This window comes from Metopolophium dirhodum, chromosome 5, assembly GCF_019925205.1.
Source record: "Metopolophium dirhodum isolate CAU chromosome 5, ASM1992520v1, whole genome shotgun sequence".
Lineage (NCBI taxonomy): Eukaryota > Metazoa > Arthropoda > Insecta > Hemiptera > Aphididae > Metopolophium > Metopolophium dirhodum.
Window position 1 is genome coordinate 7956173 of NC_083564.1, and position 21234 is coordinate 7977406.

A 21234-nucleotide genomic window follows, 5' to 3' on the forward strand; every position below is an offset into this window, starting at 1 on the left:
TGTTTGACACTTATTTGTCATGTATTGATGTATGTGACCACGGCCTTAGAACTTAGAAGATACCTTCTAAGGCCGCGATGTAGTTCAATGTTCATGCCATAGACCTTATAAGGTTCATGCTATACAATAATATGTATATCTAGTCTTGTGATAAAGTGATAACTGATAAGACAGTAGATTTAATTTTAACTTTCAAGTTTCGAGTGGTTTCAACCTCTTTACCACGAACATTATTCTATAAAAAAAAAAAGGTTAGGTACTATTTTTTTTTATAGTAGTTAGTGTACTTGTCTAGTAAGTTGTCAATGCATTATTCTATCTTGAGCCATGGCCTATGAACAACGATAGAAATTTATAATATTATTAGAATCAAAGACTGAGGACGTGTTCTATGCTATTGTCATTTTTTATGTTAACAAGGTTGAGGTACCTATTATACCTATACTATACCTAACTAACTATACTGTAAGTATGCAGCACAATTTTATCTATAATCGTTGAACGCAGTAATTATATAGCAATAATTTACTATGTTCAATAATACTTGATAATTATTAATTATTATTGACTACTATACTACTATAGCTATTACCCATGTATATTATGTGATTATTTTTTTTTTTGTATTTAACTAATTATTTTCTATAATTTATTCAGCTAATGCTTGTGATTTTGTTTTTAGTTACTACAACAGTCTTGTCTTTTGAACAATATCACCATTCATTGTTATTATTAATTTCAAAATTTTAAGCTTACAATGGAGTCAGTCCATCCATTAACAGATGTTTTTCGGTAAATCATATTTTTATATTTAATATGTTATTGGTATATTAATTATATTGTTACATTTTATATTATATTTTTATACATTTATCTATAAATCTTAAATGCATATCTATATAGTATATAACAGTATATAGTATATTACTTTGTAGTAACTGGTAAGTGGTAAGGATAAGTTGAAGTATCTAATTAATAATACACAATAGATTGCATTGAATTAAGTAAGTTGTTTTTAAAACTGTAACGGAACTCCTACCAAATAAACTGTATAAAAATAGTTTCAAAATTATTTTATGACTGTTTTATTGTAAACTTTTAATTTATTTTACTAGATATGTTGATGATCATAAAAACAAATTTGTGGAAACATTATCCCAGGCAGTCTCAATTAAATCCATATCAGCTGATCCTGAATTGAGAAATGAAGTCAATAAAATGATGCAATGGGCTCAAGCAAAATTAAAAGCATTAGGTGCTGATGTTGAGCTATGTGATATTGGCCAACAGGTATTTATACAACAATTTAACATATTTTTAAAAAAAATGTCTGTATATATATCAGGATTTATAACTAAAAAATATTGTTTTTCGGTTATCAAAATTGCTAAATTCTAAAATATACCTTATCCTTTTTAATACGCACATAAAAAAAATAATTTTAAAAGATTTTGATCATTTAAATCTATTTTATCCTGCATTTTTGATTGAGTTACTGTAGAACCTACATCTATAAAAATTATTTATTTATTTTATTTTGTTTTTATTTCAACATGTTGAAATTAAGTTTACTGGTATATTAATATTATGTTAAATTATTAATAATTTGACTATTTCGTCTTAGACATTAAATGAGAAGAAAGTTCAACTTCCACCAGTCTTAATAGGAGCATTAGGTAATGACAAATCTAAAACAACAATATGTCTCTATGGACATTTAGATGTGCAACCAGCTGACATTTCTGATGGATGGGCTAGTGAACCATTTGTATTAACTGAAAGAAATGGAAAATTGTATGGAAGAGGTTCTTCGGATGATAAAGGTCCAGTTCTTGGATGGCTTCATGCTATTGAAGCATTCCAAAATACTGGAATTGACTTGCCTGTTAATTTAAAGGTTGGAATGTACACAATTTAAATATTAATAGATAATTATGTAATTACTTAATGATAAATTATTTGCTTTTCAGTTTGTTTTTGAGGGAATGGAAGAATCTGGAAGTATTGGATTAGACGAACTACTGATAAAAAAGAAAGAATCGTTTTTGAAGGATGTTGATTATGTGTGCATATCAGATAGTTATTGGTTGGGGACAGACAAACCTTGTTTAACATATGGACTCCGAGGTATGTCCTCTTTTTTTGTTGAAGTTGAAGGTTCCAGTAAGGATTTGCACAGTGGAATGTATGGTGGAACAGTGTAAGTAATAATGAAAATTACTAATTCAAGTTGTTATATTTTTTTAATGTTATACACTAAAAAATATAAATATTATAAAAACTACATAGCTATAAATGAGAATTTATATATTATGGATCATAGTTTGTATACTGATTTAAAATAGAAGTTTTTAATTATGTGATAATTGGGTTTAAAATTATTTTTAATAAGAAAATTATATTAAATTGATACTTGCCACATAGGTATGATCAATAGTATTTGTATCATGTGTGGTTCAGTGGGTATTTTAATTTTAACTGAATTTAGTTATATTTTGGTTGTAAGTTAAATAATAAATAATAATTTAACTGTTGTTTTAGGTACGAAGCAATGTCAGATTTACTATACATTCTCAATCAATTGGTTGATGTAAAAGGTAAAATTTTAATACCAGGGATTGATGAAGGAGTAGAACCATTATCTGAAAAAGAAAAAGAATTATATGAAAAAATAGAATTTGATGTAGATGCATATATTAGTGAAATTGGGGCATCTAAATCACAAAAAGAAACTAAAGTTAGTATTTAAATTAAACAATGTAAGTATGAAACAGTTATGAATTCCTTCAATTTTAGGAAGAACTATTAATGAGTAATTGGAGATATCCAAGTTTATCAGTTCATGGAATTGAAGGAGCATTCTCAGGCCCTGGATTTAAGACTGTGATACCTCGTAAGGTAACAGGAAAATTTTCCATTCGATTAGTGCCAAATCAAATACCATCAAGAATCACAGAAATAGTAAAAAACTATGTTCAAAGTGTTTGGGAAAAACGACAAAGCCCTAACAAGTTCAAAGTATTATATTTTTAGTATTAAATAATTTTAATAGTGTTAATTCATAGTATCATCAGTATTAAGAGAATAATTTCCATCATACAATCTGACATAAGAAGTGTATACACTGTATATTACACACATATTTATAATAAAGTTATATTGATTCAATTTGCACAACTGAAACATAGTATACAATTTAGTAAGTATACTTAAAAAAAGTTTCATGTCCAAATTAAATAGATAATTTGGACTTTTTCTCCAAATTCAATAATGTGCTTGGACTTTTTGTTCGACTGTAAAAATGAGATTCTATAAGAGATATTTTCTAACTTGTCCCACATTAAATTGTATATTGGAAATTAAAATATACTCTAAACAACCAAGTTTTGTAGGATCAACCAACTGTTATTCCTATGAATATTAAATGTGTTATACTGTGCATATACAATTAAATATTAATACAATTATAACAAATTGAGTATATACATTTTTTATTTTACTATCAATTGTCACCCGCCATTAATTGTTAGATTGTTTTACTTAATTACATACTGACCATTGGTTGACTTTAATTAAATGAATAAATGTGTGGTACTGTGGTATCTAGTTATTGGAAACTAACAAATAATTATTGAAATTATTATATTTTGTATAACTTAAAATTATATAGTTTTCTATGTAATATATTATAATATTAATATTTTAATTTAATTTATTTTACAGATATACACAGTTAATGAAGGTGGTAATCCCTGGAAGACAGATCCATTCAATGATCACTTTTTAGCAGCTCACGAAGCTACTAAAACTGTATACAATGTTGAACCAGACTATACAAGATGCGGTGGATCTATTCCTGTTACATTAACTCTACAAGTATGTATTTAATATTTATTTATTAATTTATTTTACATAATTTTCTACCTCCTGTGATATCATATGTAAACAAATTATCTACAGTATTATTCAAAATGATTCATCCGGTTTCAAATAGTTATATTATATTTTAAGTTTTTAGGTTTAGAGTGTTATTTTTTTCATTTTAATTACAGCAAATGTTTAAAGAATAATTTTAGTTAAATACAAATTAAAAATAAATAATTATAATTGATTTTTAACATGTATCTGAACAGATGGTTTAAAATTCAAACTAAGATTACTTTAAGTTTTTGAATAACTACAAATTCTGATATAATATTATAATATACTCTCATACCTAGTAACACAAATTACTTTTTAAGTATGATTATATCTAAGACAAACAAAATCTTTATATTTTATTTAGTTTATTATATCTTTATTGTATTTGGTTTATGAAATTTAATAAACATGAAAATTAAGTGTCATATACCATGTCTAAAATAGTTTGAAATATTTATGTATAATCTGTACTTATATTTATTTTGAATCACATTATTAATAATTAACTTATAAAGCCACGATTAACTAGGACCATGATTAATATATTGATTACTCAAGTATTGTGATTATCATTGAAAGTATTGATTAAAAATTGGTTGTTCTAGGAAGTTACTGGTAAGAGTGTAATGTTGTTACCTATGGGTGCTGGTGATGATAGTGCTCATTCACAGAATGAAAAAATTGATGTACGCAATTACATTGAAGGAGTAAGTACCAAAATATGTTGTTTTAAAAACCCTACAACTATGAGTATGTATTTTATTTAGTAGGTACTTATTCATATTTTTTTAAAGTATACTTTAGTTGGACAAAAAAAATTGCAATATATTATTTTTTAATGCTATAATAAAATATAATTTTTATTGTTTCAGACTAAATTGATGGCAGCATATCTCTATGAAGTATCTAAAATAAAACATTAAGTGTGAAATGTATAGTTTATTTTTACCATTTATTAATAAATTTTTATAAAAGAATATTATATTTTATAATTAATAGTAAGAAAATATTTAATTATTCATATATGGAATTGTATTGTAATATATTTACATTTATTATTATTGATTAATATTTTTACAATTAAATGACTGATTCCTATAAGTTATTAATAAAATAATCAAATCTAATGTATTAGGATGAATCATGAATTTAGATACATAGAAATAGACTCATATAGGTTGGCCCGTATGAGGTTTACTATCAGTGATTGTTTTTCAATTACTTTAGTTGAATCTGCCAATTAAAGAAAAAAAATATATAAAAAGAATGAAGGATAATATTATAAATACCTATTATAAATTAATAAGTATAATATAAATTAATTGCTAAAAGTTATTCTTATTTATTGTTCTTATTCTACACTTAATATTAGTGAACATTACACATATAGGTATTGTTTTTAATTGTATTAATTATTATTAATATAATCAAATTAATTTATTAAAAATATGATTCATAAAAGTTACTGCTATTGTTATTCTCTGTTAATGTTAAAAGTAAATTAAAAAGTATTTAATGTTTCAACAACCGAAAAATAATGCCATTTCTAGACACTGGCCTAAAACTTTCTAAGGCTACTATTATAGTGAAGATGTAGCTTGGAATAATTAAAGTCACTAATTATACTTGTTAATTTTCTAAATCTAGGTAATTCAAGTTATTGAGTTACCTGATACCCTAATTATAATTTACAAATATTGAAACTACATGTAAATTGTATTGTTTAAAGTTTAAACAACTGGATAGGTAGGTAGTAGGTATTAAAACATTTTTCTGGTGTTATAGCTAAACTAGTTTGAATAATACAATTTTATTCTGAATATTGATCATAGGTCCTCTCATCAATATATTTTTATGTTCCAATTAATTTAATTGAACTCAATTACTTTATTTTTTTGTTCAACTGTAGCTGTGAGATACTCCTGAATCCTGATACTCCTGATGAATCGTGGTAATGCAATGTTTCATTTTCATTGGTTGATATAGTGTTACTATTGTCTATTATTAGTTATTAGTTATTACTAAACTTTTTTGGTTCCTTCGATTTTTGAAAGTTTTTTACCGTATTTAGGACGTCAGAGCCGCGATACGTCTTTTAGTACAAAAACATGTCTTACAGGAAAAACTCGCACGTCCTGTAGAATAGTCGGATTTCGTTATTTTTTTTTATTTAAAAGATGAACATTTTGAAGGTCGGATTTTCAAAATTATAATATTATAGAAGCTAAATTAATAGGTATGCATTTAAATAATGCACATTATTTGTTCGTTTTCAAACGTATTTTTTTACCACTATTTAAAGTAAAATTTAAATTTTTTCGGCCTTTGATTTGACATGAAAATATTCTCTTAAAAAAAAAAAAAAATTTAATGAAATCAGAATATTATACAGGACGTGAGAGTTTTTTTTCGTGAAGTCATTTTCGTTGATATAACACACCACATCAACCCCTCCTAAATAGGTATCTGGCTGTAGATTTGTGAAAAAGTATTATAATCAAAGTGGTAACCAAAATTTAAAATATAATTTTCAAATTTTATAGAATTTCGTAAAATTGGAAAAACCGGCACCGACACCCTTAAAGTATTGTGTATAGGTGCATAGGTATACTAATGATTCAAATATAAACATTTTAACTGACAATTGACAAGATATTAAATTAAAATCAATTTTAATATCAGAATTCTCAATAAAAAAAAAACTAGATTTCAATTTTAATGGGTATTATTATTTGTGGGGTTTACATAATTATTAATTTTGGTTTATACTTGCGGGAACGAAATGATATCTATAAACAAAATATCAACCATGTTAAAGAGTAATTTCACATCAAATATTGATTTATTTTAGTATTCAATATGACAATATATATATATATATTATAACTATATTATTAACTATTAATTGCCAAGTAAATGTGGTCATGTGGTATATAGGTATTGGTTAAATTATATTATTGCTTCACTTATCAAATCATAAAGACAAACACCAAGTAAGAATAAATCAATTTTTTGAACGGGTATTGCTTTAAATATTTCAACACATGTGTATGTTTTCAACTAATCATTTAATTCCTTTTAGCCTTTTTTTTCAGAACAGTACGCCAACTAAGCGTCCTTAAGGGGCTGACTCCAATTAGCCTCTATTTTTTAGTGAACCCCGATACAAAGTGTGTAATCCGAAATTGAAGGTGTGCACTATGGATTTGAGAAATGTATACTAATAAATAAGACTATGAAATAAATAAATATTATAATTTATAGGTACTAGTGTACTAGGTAGTAATGTAACTAATTTAGTATACATAGTTTACTGTATAATGTATATTACAGTATTACACTATACATAACAATTAAACAATTTTGAATTTTTAAAAATGAAAATCTTTTATGATAGGCAGTAACATTTTACCAAATTTATCTTTACTTCTCTATTTTGAATTGTGAATAGTGAACACGCCAGGTAGTCGATATAGTCGGTAGATACCATACCTACCTACAACTATCGTGAAGGAAACTTTTCATTATATTTTTTTTAAAACGTTATTGTCTTATTGATGTATAAATGTATAATGTACATTACCAAAGTATATTGTTTATAATATGTAGGTATACAAAATAGTATAATAATAATAATTATTAACTAATTGCAACGATTAAATTAGTAGGTACCTAATAACTATCAATAATAAAATTACTTACCAATAATTAAAAATATGTCAGAATAAGAGAGATAGATACTACTTTACTAGGTAGGTAAGTATGTCTAGAATTTGAACCAATCCATTTCGTTACTGTAAAATTTTACGGTACATCATACAAAAAAGCGTGCTGTATTCGGGTATTCCACAGTTGAAAGACAAAAGAAGTTTTAAAAACACTGTTGAATTATTATTAAGGTTGGATACCTTTAATTACCTATTTCTGTGATACGATTTTAATTCTCTTAAATATTTAAAAAGTTATGCCCTATATTTTACTACATAATATATCAATTTAAATTTAATTTCTTGGTCCTCTTCGTCACTATCTTAATATCATTGTAAGTCAAATGTGTAGTACGGAGTTTTTTGAAAGATAGGGGCTGCACACCAACACGTTTACTGCAAGTAGGTATACAATTAATATTTAATGTGCCACAAATCATGCTTATAGGTACTTACTTACCCATGTCAGCTATTCTACTAATCGTGCTTCATATGTCAGCCACAATGTGTTTGATAAACATCTTGCACATTATCTATATAAATTATTCAGTTGTTTTTAAAATATTATTGTTTATTTGTCAGTAGGTACCTATGTGATATTATAGCGTATGCGTCAAGATAAAAATCAAAATGTACTTTGTAGTTTACACAACACACACAAACCAATATTTAAATCGAAGTAAATTCGGATTAGTTTTTAGTTTTTACAACAGCCAGAAGGCATAGGTAAGTAGGTTGCGGTTGAAAACGCGATTATATGTACGACGTACGTACAGTGTGTAAATAGTGTAATACGCATCGTATTAATATTACTACTATTATTATGTTGAAAAACGTCATCAAAGTGAAACTGACAAATAATTTCAAACGATTCAAAATAAATCCCCACAAGACGGTCGACATCGAGTCGAGCACCTGTTACTTCCTGGACGTGCCCAAAATCCCGTCCGACTCGTTCCGATCCGCCACAAATTTCCCGACGATACTCGGCCAATATCTGTGTCTGATACCGATATCGCAGGATCGTTTCCGGATATACAGCTTAAGGACCGCTCTATCGGTGGTCGCGCTTGTCTGTCAAATCACCATGACGTTTTTGAGTTTTTGCTGGCTGAAGGAGACCGGCGCCAACATATTCAAAGGAGGTCAAAGAATCCCGCAACGGGGATTATTAAAATATATTATAACCATACAGAGAATTTTTACAGGTGTAGTTTTGTTCTTTGGTGGGTCAGCCGTCACTATGGCGTTGCTCATTAACTTGTCGACCAACTGGTGCAATCTACTTAACAAATGGGAACAAGTAGAGGGGTACTTCGGCCACCAAAAGAATTTGAAGTTGAAATTCACTCTCATATCCATTTTGTGTATCATTTTTTCGATGGGTAAGATCTTCACCTTACAGCTCAGCATTTTCCAACATTTTTTTTATATGATCACCGCTTATTGTATATTATATTATGTAATATGATATATCTATCTACTCGTTTTTGATTACATCTCTCAAATAAAAATATTATATATTATATTATAGGTACCTATATAAAATTTAATTTAACACTAAATGTGTACTATATTACATATTATATGTGTAAAATATAGTCATGTAACATTGTAACGATGTAATTGCTGACTGTCTTTTGTGCTTGGATCTATACCTATTTACTTTTTACTGTGTAAATAATAAATATAAAAAATAATTGAAGTTGAAAATCTAAGCATTTATTTATCCAAAATAGGTTTTAAAATTGATACTTATATTATCAGTGGTGTGTATCATAAACAAAATTGGTGTTGCTCAAATAAGTTTAGGAGACCTACCCCTCATAATACTGTTGTCTGTTATATACAGACCTATAAAATGATATATTTTTTCATCTATCAATCCCCACCCACCCATATTTAAGGTGTTGCCCGAGCCACACTTGGACCCTATGTTACACGCCACTGTATATTAAAATGAATAGATTATGTTTTGAATAGTTTTTGGCACATAAAAAGAATGCAATATACCTAGCGAACTTTGATTTTCCAGGCCGACACTGACCTTACATATCTATTACTACCATGCAATTTGTTATCACTCGTTATAGATAAATATAATTTCACTAAAGCTCTAAAATTTTTGTTTTGAATTGCAGTGGAACATTTGAGCTACTTGTTGACAGGTATCATAACGACGGAACGGGAGAATTCTCACGAAGTATTCGAAATTTACGTGTTGAAAATGTTCCCACAAGTATTCACTGTAATTACATACAACACGTGGATAGCAGTATTGGTGTTAGTAATCAATTCCGTGTCGACTCTCACCCTCTGTTTCTCGGATCAGATCATCATCATGGGCAGTTTAGCGCTGGGAAATTACTTTCAGATATTCAATGACCGCATGAAAACACACAAAGGCAAGGTACATCGTATAGGTACATAGTACGCCTATCCAGTATGTATTATTATTATATATTTATATCTATAGGCTATTATAGGCTATATGCATATTACATATTATATACATATAGATTATAGGTATAGATAATATAATAAATATAAAATAGGTAGGTACGCGTGTCAAGTGTAAACTAAAAGTGTAAGCAGCTGCTTTATATTATATACCTACCTAAACCTATATACTGCATGCGCAGTGTGGCGTGCTAAATATTTTTCAAACTTGGGACAAAACAAAAAATTAAGGTCACGCAACTACCCAAAATATGAATTGTTATGTCCTATAAATAATTTGTTTACAGCGAAAAAACAAAATATTGTTCAATTTTATTATATACCTATCTATATGTTTTGTATTTAAAATTTTTATCACACACCCGTTCTAGTTTCAGTCTTGAAATCAATAGAATCTTCTTTGGCATGCCACTGTAATATATAATACCGTAGGTACTATAATACAAGTGCGCTTATTGTATCGTGTTCTCTAATACAGACATTGACGCCAGACCAGTGGAAGACATTGAGAGTGGACTACACGCGACTGTGCAATTTGACCAGACTGTTGAACGACTGCTTGTGTCATTTGCTGTGCGTGTCTTTGATAATACATCTGTACATCATATGCGTAGAACTGCACCAGGGCGTCGTGTAAGGATGTTTTTTTTTTTTTATATTTTAGTGTTTAGTTAATACGCGCATATTATTTATAAAGATATTTAAGGAAGTTATAAACGGACTGTTTTCATTCCGACGATATTGCAGATCGATCAAATAATTGCACAACAAGGAATTCGAGAACAGGTTTAAATTCGTGCGTTTCGCCAGCTCCTAAGTATTTTTATAAATTGTAATAATGTACAGGTTTATAACTTATTAGTTATTATATACAAATTAAAATATCATAAAATAACCAACGTAGGGACACAGGTATGATAATAGGTGAATTCAATCTAATATTAAAAGTAATAACACATGGTTAGGTCTGCTAAATGTAAATTTGCCATGTTGCGCGTGGGTCAGCGAGACAAAACAAATGGTGCGCTGACATCCTCATCTGACATTCCGATATAATTTGAATGTTTGATTACTGGTTACCTATGTATAGCCATTTATAGGTACATATTTGTGATACACTAAATAATAGTATATATATTATAGTTTATCATACCTTTATAATCGCGTAATCAAATAAATTCTATCACTACCCATTTTTATTTATAAAAATATTTATATTAAAAATTATTGGTTTTAAACAAAAAAGTTCAAATAGGAAACAATTTAATACATATTCAAAAATACAAATACTATAAATTACAAGAGTGTTCACGCTTTTATTATTTCTACATATTATAATTAAATCATCATTATTACAATATCTATAATATAAAAATTGAAAAAAAACTAAAATAAAACTGACCAAACACCTATCTCATTTTATAATTAATAGGTTTTCGATATCATTAAAAAAAAAAAAAAATATTAACCCGAATAACACAATATAAAGTAAATATCTAAGTAAATATACTTCTAGACAAACCAAAATAAAAAAAACATTTATTTTTTAACTATTTAACATGTTAATTTGAGGTCGTGTATATTGTAGTAATTTACATTAAAATAATTATTATTCTTATTCAGACGAACAAATGAAAATTACAGTTTAAGTCACCACGTTCATGCCATACTTTCGTTTTTGGTTTCTTCATTGAGAGGATGTTTATTATGTTTATGCTCCGTAAAAATATACGAGAGCAGCAAATTGCCAAAAAGATCGCTCTATGATATACCACAGCAATCATTTTGTAATGAGGCAAGTTCAGTTTATAATGATTCCTTATTTGCAAAAACGTAGACATAATAGGTATCGTGGGTACATGGATAATTTATTGTATCTAATTGTGAAATTTGATTAGGTGGAATTTTTTTTGTTACAAATACAAAAAGATCATATTGGACTCACCGGGAGCCACATGTTTTTAATGACCAGAAGGTTCTTATTAACTGTGAGTATGGTATAGGTATACCTAATTTAATAATTTTGTTTATCAATCATTGTACTCGTTCGCATCAGTGTAAACATATATATTTTTGTTACAGATGTTTGGCACAATTGTTTCGTATGAAATATTATTGGTACAAATGAAAGGATACAGTTCTCGAAAAAACACTTAAGGATTTAAAGTAACCCGTAGAGCCCAGCCCCACTCTGTTTTGGTTTTAGATTTATCTTCTAGCTTAATCATCAAACCGCCTTCTGTCTTTTGACTCCACTATAACAATATTTAAAATGGTACAGCGATAAAAATATCGTAATACGCATACACTAAATATTATGCATATTAGGTATGTTCGAATGCGAAAACTTTTTTTTTTATTTATTTGGTAAATTACCTTGAGTTTACTTTGTGTGTCCAACATAACGATAGATTCGATATCTAATTTGTCCAGGCACGCAGAATTGAGTAAATTACCATCGGGCCATCGCAAAACAATCGAATAAATTGTCGAAGAATTTTTTCCTCGCGTGTACCTTAAAATCAATGATATAATATACGATAAATACACGAACGTCTCAAGTACTGTTGTCACGGTTTTACCACAAGTGCGGTTGTAGTGTATCGTTTTGACACGTCGACCACGGATTGCTGCCGAAAATAGATTCACCATTAACCGACAACCATTGGCCGATTTGTAACAGACGCTCTTCGTGTAACGGCGGAATCATGCCATCACTGGTGGGACTAATGTTTAGTAACAAATTACCTGTAAATTCATAATTTTTTTTTTTTTAATATAATATAATATATCATTGTTTATAATTACCTATTTATTAATAATTAATATATAATATATATGTGTAGTGTGTACTCAATAAATATAATATTAACTAACTATAGTTATAGAGTTAGAGTATAATTTACCTCCAAAGCTTACGGTTTCGACTAGTTGGGTGATTAAATTCTGTATCGAGTACACATCTAACGCTCGAGCATTCCTTCTGTAACTCCACGAATACTTATCAATTGTCATGGCGTTCTCCCATTTTCGACCAACAATCTTTCCTGCAATTTAAATAATGTATATAACCTTGTAACCGTCGACCATGCACTACCTTAGTGGCTTATTATAGTAGGTATATATATAGGTAAGCCACATAGGTCTGACTGTATTACATTGTACTGGGTTATTCGTTTATCGAAGTTTTATTACCTAAATATTCTTTTAGATTAGGTAACATATTATGTTAGGTTAGGTTAGGTATAAGTCATTTCAAAACAACATTTAATATTTTTTATTATTTTTTAACTCTTTTGAATGACAACATTATATTAAATTCTTAATTTCTTATTCCAAGCAGAATATTTTTCAGCGTAAAAAATCAAACTTTAGACGTAGTTTACGAGTTATAAGTTTTTAAAGTTTTTATAAGCAATAAGTGGAGTAACACAGGGGTACCCATAGATATAACATGTATTATTTATGGGGATATCTCTCAAAATATTAATCTACTTAGTACTTACTATATAATTAGTATACTAACTGCGCTCGTATAAACATTAAATACCTACTTATAAAGTTATAAGTTATTGTCCGAAATTTGATCTCCATATATTGAAATACTCAGAATAATATTCAACTTTGGAATACGTTGTCACTCTACACAACAGTTAAAAACTTAAAAAAGGTGGGCAAGTGGGTGTCGCTCTGCTGCACAGTAGGTTACAAGTGGGTCTCACTGAAATGGATGGTGTTAAATTTGAATTCAATGATATAATATCGATTCTGAGCGAAAACAGTCAGTCAGCCTATGATGTTACCAAGTATATTTGATGATATTATTGTGAATAAAGTAATTTATAAATAACCTATTTAAGTGGAACCTTGTTTTCAATTTTCAATCCTTAGCTATAAAAGTTGAACATTTTATAAATTTTTAACTACATAATAATTATTAAATTATAAATTTGATAAATTTTGTCAAAATTTGAACTTTAAATGCTTATAAAAAAAAATTGTGCCTATGTATTTTTAATATTTTTTAACTGCTATTAGAATTATACATCAGGAGCCTTATATTAAATTTTCACGCTTTTTTACCCAACAAATGAAATTTTATTGATATTTATAGAAAAAAAAAACTAAAAAAATTGAAAACTGACAATGTCCGTAAACAGCTCAAAAAGAGTCAAATTATTTTCAAATTTTCATCGTTTTAGAGTTGCACCAAAAACCAAAATCGATTTTCTCAAAAACAGATTTTGCGTAAAAATTCCCATTTTTCCTTAATTTATCTTTTGTTTTCATGGCGCTTTTGAAAACTACTAGGAAATATTTACCTTTGAACCCCCCCCCTCCCCCCAAAGTACCAACTAGATTCACTTTCCTATCAGAAAAGATATTGTTGAAGAAAATCTAAGTATTTTTACTGTCCTAAAAGGTGATAACAGACAAAAAAAAAAATAAAAAATAAAAAAAAAACACATAATTGTAAAATCAATACATTTATCGTTCCACTCAGAATCTAAAACTATAACGATAAAAAATATTTTAAAAATCTTCAATACCTATTGAAATAAGTAATAAACTAATAGATATACTTCAATAAAATAAACAACCTGTATAATTTATTAAATCTAATTTTATTTTCAAATTTCGAATTTATAATATTACTAGCTGATCCTATGCACTTCATTGCCCGTTAAATGTACCAACTCTATATGACTCAACTTTGTTCAATTCTTTATTTAATATTCGGTGTATGGTGTTCAAAACTAATCTTAACTGATCTGCCCGATTAACCAACATCAACCAATAATAAAATACTATTTCTATTAATCATTTCTCCTATAACCAATAGCAACCATTTATAAACAAATATTTCCATCGTAAATCTTAAAATCCCTGTTTGAGCACTTCTATTAATTGGTCGTCGTGTGATGTTATATAGCCTATAATAGGCCTTCCTCGATGATTGGACTATCCAACAAAAAAATAATTTTTCAATTCGAACCAGTAGTTCCTGAGATTAGCGCGTTCAAACACACTAACTCTACAGCTTTATTTATTAGTATAAATACGATACCTGGTTGATATCTATCCGCACAGGTCAAAAATCCACCGTGCTTGCACAGTGTATCACCACCCCATCGGTCATTCACCACTATCGTGTCTTTGACAGGACTGTCGTTGTAGAGCCACGCTAGGAAGTTCAACGAATCCCAGTAGGTGTCTGGCGCTTCCCATTCACCGTCTGACCATATGATTTCTGGTTTATAATTGTTCACCTACATGATATATATATATATATTATTATATATGTGTCAGGCACGATATTATTGCGTATTGAAACGATAATATATATAAAATAAACACTCTTTATATACCGTAAAATGGGGAAACTTTGATCATTTTTTACTGTTATATGACAATTGTCAATTTTACTTTTTATTTTATGGATACTTCTATATAGTATTGCCGATAAATCTCTCAAAATTAAATCTTAGTTACAGCTAGTTATACTCAATTTTTTAATTTCTAATGTTATCTTATCTGACTTTTGAGGTATTAATAAGCTATCAAAGTTACATAACGTTGTGGACAACTTTGATACCTACATTTCTTAACGTGATATCAAAGTAACTCCATTTAATAAAAAAAAAATTAATTGTTATGGTACTCTGGTGAAAAAAAAATTACCAATTCGTAAAGTTCCGGCAGGACTTTCTCGGTCACAAATGCGCGGGTGGTCAAATTCGACTGTTTGTCCTGTAGCCAAAGCGGGTTAAACCATTCGTACAACGAATGGTACACCCCAAATCGAGTCTTGTTTAAGCTCCTTATGGCTCTGCTTAGGTCGCCTTCGTGCATCCAAAACACATCAATATTATGATAATACTTCTTCGCACGCCATACAAATGTCGACTCCATAATTGTTTATATACATACCTACTAGATCTCTGTGGGGTCCGACGTCTACGGAGTTCCATCCGAATGATTTTTTCGACGGCCACAACGTGTAACCTTCGTGGTGTTTAGTGGTCAAGACTACATATCTATATATTATATAACAGATATCTTAATGTAACGAACGACGACGAGCATAATATTATGCATATAATATAGGTATATTAGTTATTATTATAGAAATTACATATACGGCGGGTGGGCTTTCAATCGTGATTTCCCATTTCCCTATATTAAACACGCGAGAAAACCATAACACAATGACCCTAATTGTATTGTAGTTTTTCAAATTTCGTGCGACTGGGAATTGCGGACACACGTTAAGTTTTCTGATGTGTAGTGCGCTAATGCCCGTAAATTTAGTCGTAGAAATTTGTTTAGCAATCCCGCGGTACAGTTTGTAAAATAGAAAGGTTTTCCGTAAATAAATACATAATATTATATAGGTAGTTACTTTGCACCGGAGTCCTTGATGATACTGGCCCATTGCATGGGGTCGAAGAACTCTGCGGTGAACTGGGGACCAAATTCTTGGTACGTGAAACCTGGCTTGTAATTTTTTGTCATGAAGTTTACATAGTTTACGCCCTTCCTACCTGTATAGTTACGTAGAGTAAGCATGAAAAATCATAATTTATAATTATACGATTCAAATATTCAATGATTGTCATGGCAAGTGTGGGAGGGAGTAACGCACAGTTTATTGTCGTTTGTACGTTACTAACCCACCTTACAAGATTTTCATGTAACAATATTGTTTTTGTACAACAAATAACCTTTAATCCATTTGTATATGTATGAATACCTGCCTACGTTTAAAATTTTTGTAAATCGTTTTTATATATGCTTAAATATTATTAACGTCTGTTGCGTAATTATTATAAATGTCTACGAATGTCTACCTATTGTATTTTTAACAAGACACAAGTACACAACAGTAAAGACATATTCAGTGTTGTGTATTTTTATCTTGTTAAACATACAATGGACAATCATTCGTAGACGTTTATAATAATTACACGAACAAACGTTAATTTAAGCATATAAAAGCAATACGGACAATACGGTGCGTCGGTACTGTTAGTAGGTACCTACCTATATAGCCAATAAGTACAGGCGACTAAAGTGTACTCACGCGAACCGCCTGGTAAACAAAGTAAAAATTAATTCCTACGTAAACCTTATTGTGATTCAGAATATAATCTCTTAATGATAATTTTATGTCATAAAACTGTCATTGATTATTGATTATTAGAATTGATAGTATATTATATGGGTCATAACCTAGACCTAAGACTTGAAATAATTATTGCTCGTTTTTAGTACGAAATGTAAAATATCAATTTAATAACGCCATAAAAAATAAAAAATACTGCTACTTTTCCCTATTAGACCTACTTATCTCTGTGAAAATACGTTTGAAATTATGTCAAAACCTAGATAGCGATGAAATATTGTAGCAGATGATAATATTCGTGTTACTGTGTCAGTTTAATTATTAAGAAGAAACAGAACATTGTGGAACTATTGTCTATATAGTAATAACAAATAATACTAGTATAGTAGTATATATCGTAATAACATTTAAAACCAAATGCATTTGTATTTAGTAAAGGTATATTTTTAAGAATTTATTCATTATTTAGAACTCGGGAGTACAATATATTGGAAAATTATTATTAAAAAAATACTTTATACAACCGAAAACGTTAAATTAATTTTTTTCGTTTATGGTGAATAGTTCGTCAGAACAAAAACGAGTTTAAATAAAATGTATAGTAGCCATATACAAGTGATTCATCAATTATGCTCATCCCTATTTTGTCCTTTAATAATGAATTTGTACAAGTTCTGATTTTAAATTTTAAAGTTAATTTTGGATGATATTTTCAAATATTTTTTATACCACATAAGAATAAGTGTCTTATGGTGAATTGTACCAATTTCTTTTTGTAAATTAGAATCACCTATTTTTCTTATTAACTGTTAATCAGATGCATTTTTAAATTATCTTAATCTATATTTGAACAAGTAGTTTGGCTTTGTGTGCTTAGGACATTTATAAATTCATGATAACATTTTTTTAATAGCTATTAGTTTGAAAACCCGTTCAAGTATAATATAATACAATACCCATTATATTCTTAAAAGAATAATTACAAATAAAATTAAAGTGGGTAAGTGAATGTCACTCTGAAGTACAGTAGGTTAAAAGTGGGTCACTGTATAATGAATGGTATTAACTATTATAATTTAATTCAATGATATAATATCATTGTATACGAAAAACGATTCTGAGCGGAGACCGTCTGTCAGTGTGGATATTTTATATTATATTCATATCGTTATTACTTATTATTAATACGGTAACAAGTACCTAAGTTGAATTAATATTATAAAATTACGACAAAATAACTAAAATCATTATTTTTGGTTACTTAATATGTAATTTTGTCAACATTTTAATATAAAATAACTATAAAAAAAACTGTGTCTTTATATATTTTTTATATTTTTTGTTTACAGAAAAACCTACTTACGTACAAGGAACCTTATTTTAAATTTTCAATAACTAGCTATAACCGTTGAACATTTTATACATTTTTAACCACAAAATTATTTTTAAATTTTTAATTAGATAAATGTTAACAAATATCGAACTTAAAATGCTTATAAAAAAATTGTGCCTATGTATTTTTGTTATTTTTCAACTCCTATTGTTACGATATAACAGGAATCTTGTATTACATTTTCACGCTTTTTGACCCAACTAATAACATTTAATAGACATTTACAGAAAAAAAAAAAACTAAAAAATTAAATATTAAAATTGTCTGTAAACAGCTCAAAAACAGCCAAAATATTTTGAAAATTTTAACAAATATAGGAATTGATAAAATAAACATATGATATGAATTTCAAGTGTCTACGGTTATTCGTTTTTGAATTATAACAAAATATGAAAATCGCTACTTGAGAAATCCAGTGAATATTCAATGTTTTAAAAATTTCTTAAACTTCAAACGATAATAAAAATTAAATTTGACTATCTTATAGACATTTTTTTTTTGATAAAGGTAGACAAACTTATAAAGAATCTTGAACTACATTTTAAAATTTTAGATTTAAAAAGAAAACTTTTAGGAATTTTTAACTCAAAATAATTTGCACATTTTCGTGATTATTACGTATTTTGTCAAAATTCAAATTTTAAATGCTTATAAAAATAAAAGTGTGATTGTATTTTTAATATTTTTTAACTATCATTACAACAATATAATAGGAGACTTGTATTACATTTTCAAGCTTTTTACCCAGCATATAAAATTTTATTGACATTTATAGAAAAAAAAAACTAAAAAACTTGGAAACTGAAAATGTCTACGGTAAACCGCTCAAAACAAATCAAAATATTTTGAAAATTTTACTGTGTATAGCAAATGCTAATATAAACATTCAGTGAAAATTTCATGTATCTACGGTTATTTGTTTTAGAGTTACACTAAAAACCAAAATCGATTTTGTCGAAAACCGATTTTGCGTAAAAGTTACCGTTTTTCCTTAATTTTTGTTTTGTATTTCCCTGTGCTTTTGAAAACTATTGAGAATTTCAATTTTGACCAAATTAACCAATTAGATTCACTTTCCCATCGAACAAGATACCGTTGAAGAAAATCGAAGCAGTGTTACTGCCTCAAACGATGATTATAGACACAAAAATTTAAAAATTTAAAAAAAATCACACATAATCGTAAAACCAATACATTCATAGCTCCACTCAGAATCTAAAATAAAATACTAGAACAGTACTTAGATCTAATATTACAGATATTTAATTATTTTTAAAAGCCATTTTTAAGGACTATGATTCTTAGTATTATATTATACATTTTAATAACTCAGGTTGTATACTCGTTTGAATTTTGATTTAGACACATATAATTTTTCAACGAAATCATCTGCTTGAGCTTGACAACCAAGAGTAAAAAAGGTTATAATAAGAAAATAATTAATTTATATGTAATACACGGTTGAAAACCTTATGGACCTTAATAGTAGTTAAGCACCTATACTTAAAAGTCCCAAAAATCAGGATTTGAATAGTTTGGTTATCAAAAGAAAAATGGGGTTTGGTATGCTATCATTATCGGCGAATCACCCTGTGCAGCACATATTTATACAGTCGGTCCGACTGCAGTGCACGCGTGTTACCTCTCCAGTTCATCCAAAACCATTCGCTGCCGAACGCCGGCACCGAGTATACGCCCCAGTGGATGAACACCCCAAACTTGGCCTGGTCGTACCACGCGGGCAACGGTCTGGCGTCCAGGCTGGTCCAGTCGGGTTTGTATCGACAGGTGGCATTCGATTCCGCCGCTGCGCATGCCGATGCGGATATCCACGCGGTGGCGGCGACGGCGAAGACCACGTCGATCACGCGGCGGAGGTTCGGCATCTTTCCTTCAGGTTTTACTATGCGCCTACTTCGTGTTGCGCTATGAATAATATTACTGTACACTTTCCAGGTCGGACGGTGAAAATCGTTGTACGATAAGTTACGTATAAGTTACACAGTCACGGCCGCACTGTCGTCGTCGTCGTCGTCGGTTGTCTCGCGCACGACTGACTGCAGCGGCAGGTTACGAGTTATATATAATACAGAGGTCACAGGACGCGGTACAATGTGCAGCAGTCGTGCGGACGGACCTCCGCGATATTTGCATAACGTAACCGCGGTATATAATGTAAATAACGCATTATCACCAGGGCATAATATACGTACCTATGTAGTACGTGTGCACCGCGACCACGTCTGTTCCATTAGAATATACGCTTTGGGTTTGAAATGAAAACGCACAAAACTTTCGAGGTTGTATTTACATACGCGGTTATTGATACATTGTAGGTATATGATAGTATATACAGTGAGGCGAAAAAGTCGCGATGGAAAACTGGTCGAGTTGTGTGTATATAGAGCTGGTATGAGTACCTGCACACACATCCGCGTAATATAGTTGTGCGTGTGAAACGTTCGAATTCTTCAGACAACAGTCACCAATTTAATGACCGCCCGAGTACGCACTCGCAGACGCATTCAGACACAATGTATAATATATATATATATATGAAAAAATATAATAACAATAATATATTAATTAAATATTTCAGGAAGTTTTAGGGAAATAATTTCATAATT

General features: G+C 29.0%; 3 protein-coding genes across 6 annotated transcripts; 2 read left to right on the top strand and 1 right to left on the bottom strand.

Annotated features, from left to right (window-relative positions):
* The first annotated feature begins 111 nt into the window (after nt 1–111).
* LOC132944105 (cytosolic non-specific dipeptidase-like) lies at nt 112–4986 on the top strand. Of its 4 annotated transcripts, none has more exons than XM_061013280.1 (10): nt 112–248; nt 681–792; nt 1116–1290; nt 1625–1897; nt 1971–2200; nt 2542–2737; nt 2797–3018; nt 3724–3876; nt 4527–4628; nt 4794–4986. In XM_061013280.1, exons 2-10 carry the CDS (start codon nt 758–760, stop codon nt 4842–4844), a joined length of 1437 nt encoding a protein of 478 aa, XP_060869263.1. In that variant the 5' UTR covers nt 112–248; nt 681–757; the 3' UTR covers nt 4845–4986. The 4 variants fall into 4 exon arrangements, with proteins under 4 accessions (XP_060869263.1, XP_060869260.1, XP_060869261.1 ...); XM_061013277.1 differs by lacking the exon at nt 112–248 and adding an exon at nt 273–465 and having other exon boundaries at nt 683–792; XM_061013278.1 differs by lacking the exon at nt 112–248 and adding an exon at nt 275–426 and having other exon boundaries at nt 683–792.
* Nucleotides 4987–8849: 3863 nt separating this feature from the next.
* LOC132944108 (gustatory receptor for sugar taste 64f-like) lies at nt 8850–11556 on the top strand. The gene is made up of 3 exons (XM_061013282.1): nt 8850–9013; nt 9770–10038; nt 10567–11556. Exons 1-3 carry the CDS (start codon nt 8872–8874, stop codon nt 10723–10725), a joined length of 570 nt encoding a protein of 189 aa, XP_060869265.1. The 5' UTR covers nt 8850–8871; the 3' UTR covers nt 10726–11556.
* Nucleotides 11557–12140: 584 nt separating this feature from the next.
* On the bottom strand, nt 12141–20673 carry LOC132944106 (alpha-L-fucosidase). Its single transcript, XM_061013281.1, has 9 exons — nt 20250–20673; nt 16492–16633; nt 16020–16126; nt 15771–15931; nt 15157–15358; nt 12995–13135; nt 12671–12836; nt 12465–12603; nt 12141–12343 (listed from the first exon to the last, which is right to left on the bottom strand). Exons 1-9 carry the CDS (start codon nt 20491–20493, stop codon nt 12242–12244), a joined length of 1404 nt encoding a protein of 467 aa, XP_060869264.1. The 5' UTR covers nt 20494–20673; the 3' UTR covers nt 12141–12241.
* Nucleotides 20674–21234: the final 561 nt, after the last annotated feature.

Excerpts from the sequence above, each read along its gene's own strand:
- LOC132944106 (XM_061013281.1), bottom strand. The coding sequence starts at position 20,493 with ATGCCGAACCTCCGCCGCGTGATCGACGTGGTCTTCGCCGTCGCCGCC. Across the intron at positions 12,837-12,994 it reads CGAAACCGTAAGCTTTGGAG|GTAATTTGTTACTAAACATT; the intron begins GTAAATTATACT and ends ATGAATTTACAG. Across the intron at positions 12,344-12,464 it reads ACACACAAAGTAAACTCAAG|TGGAGTCAAAAGACAGAAGG; the intron begins GTAATTTACCAA and ends ATATTGTTATAG.
- LOC132944108 (XM_061013282.1), top strand. The coding sequence starts at position 8,872 with ATGGCGTTGCTCATTAACTTGTCGACCAACTGGTGCAATCTACTTAAC. Across the intron at positions 9,014-9,769 it reads GTGTATCATTTTTTCGATGG|TGGAACATTTGAGCTACTTG; the intron begins GTAAGATCTTCA and ends TTTGAATTGCAG. Across the intron at positions 10,039-10,566 it reads TGAAAACACACAAAGGCAAG|ACATTGACGCCAGACCAGTG; the intron begins GTACATCGTATA and ends TCTCTAATACAG.
- LOC132944105 (XM_061013280.1), top strand. The coding sequence starts at position 758 with ATGGAGTCAGTCCATCCATTAACAGATGTTTTTCG. Across the intron at positions 2,201-2,541 it reads GGAATGTATGGTGGAACAGT|GTACGAAGCAATGTCAGATT; the intron begins GTAAGTAATAAT and ends CTGTTGTTTTAG. Across the intron at positions 4,629-4,793 it reads TACGCAATTACATTGAAGGA|ACTAAATTGATGGCAGCATA; the intron begins GTAAGTACCAAA and ends TTATTGTTTCAG.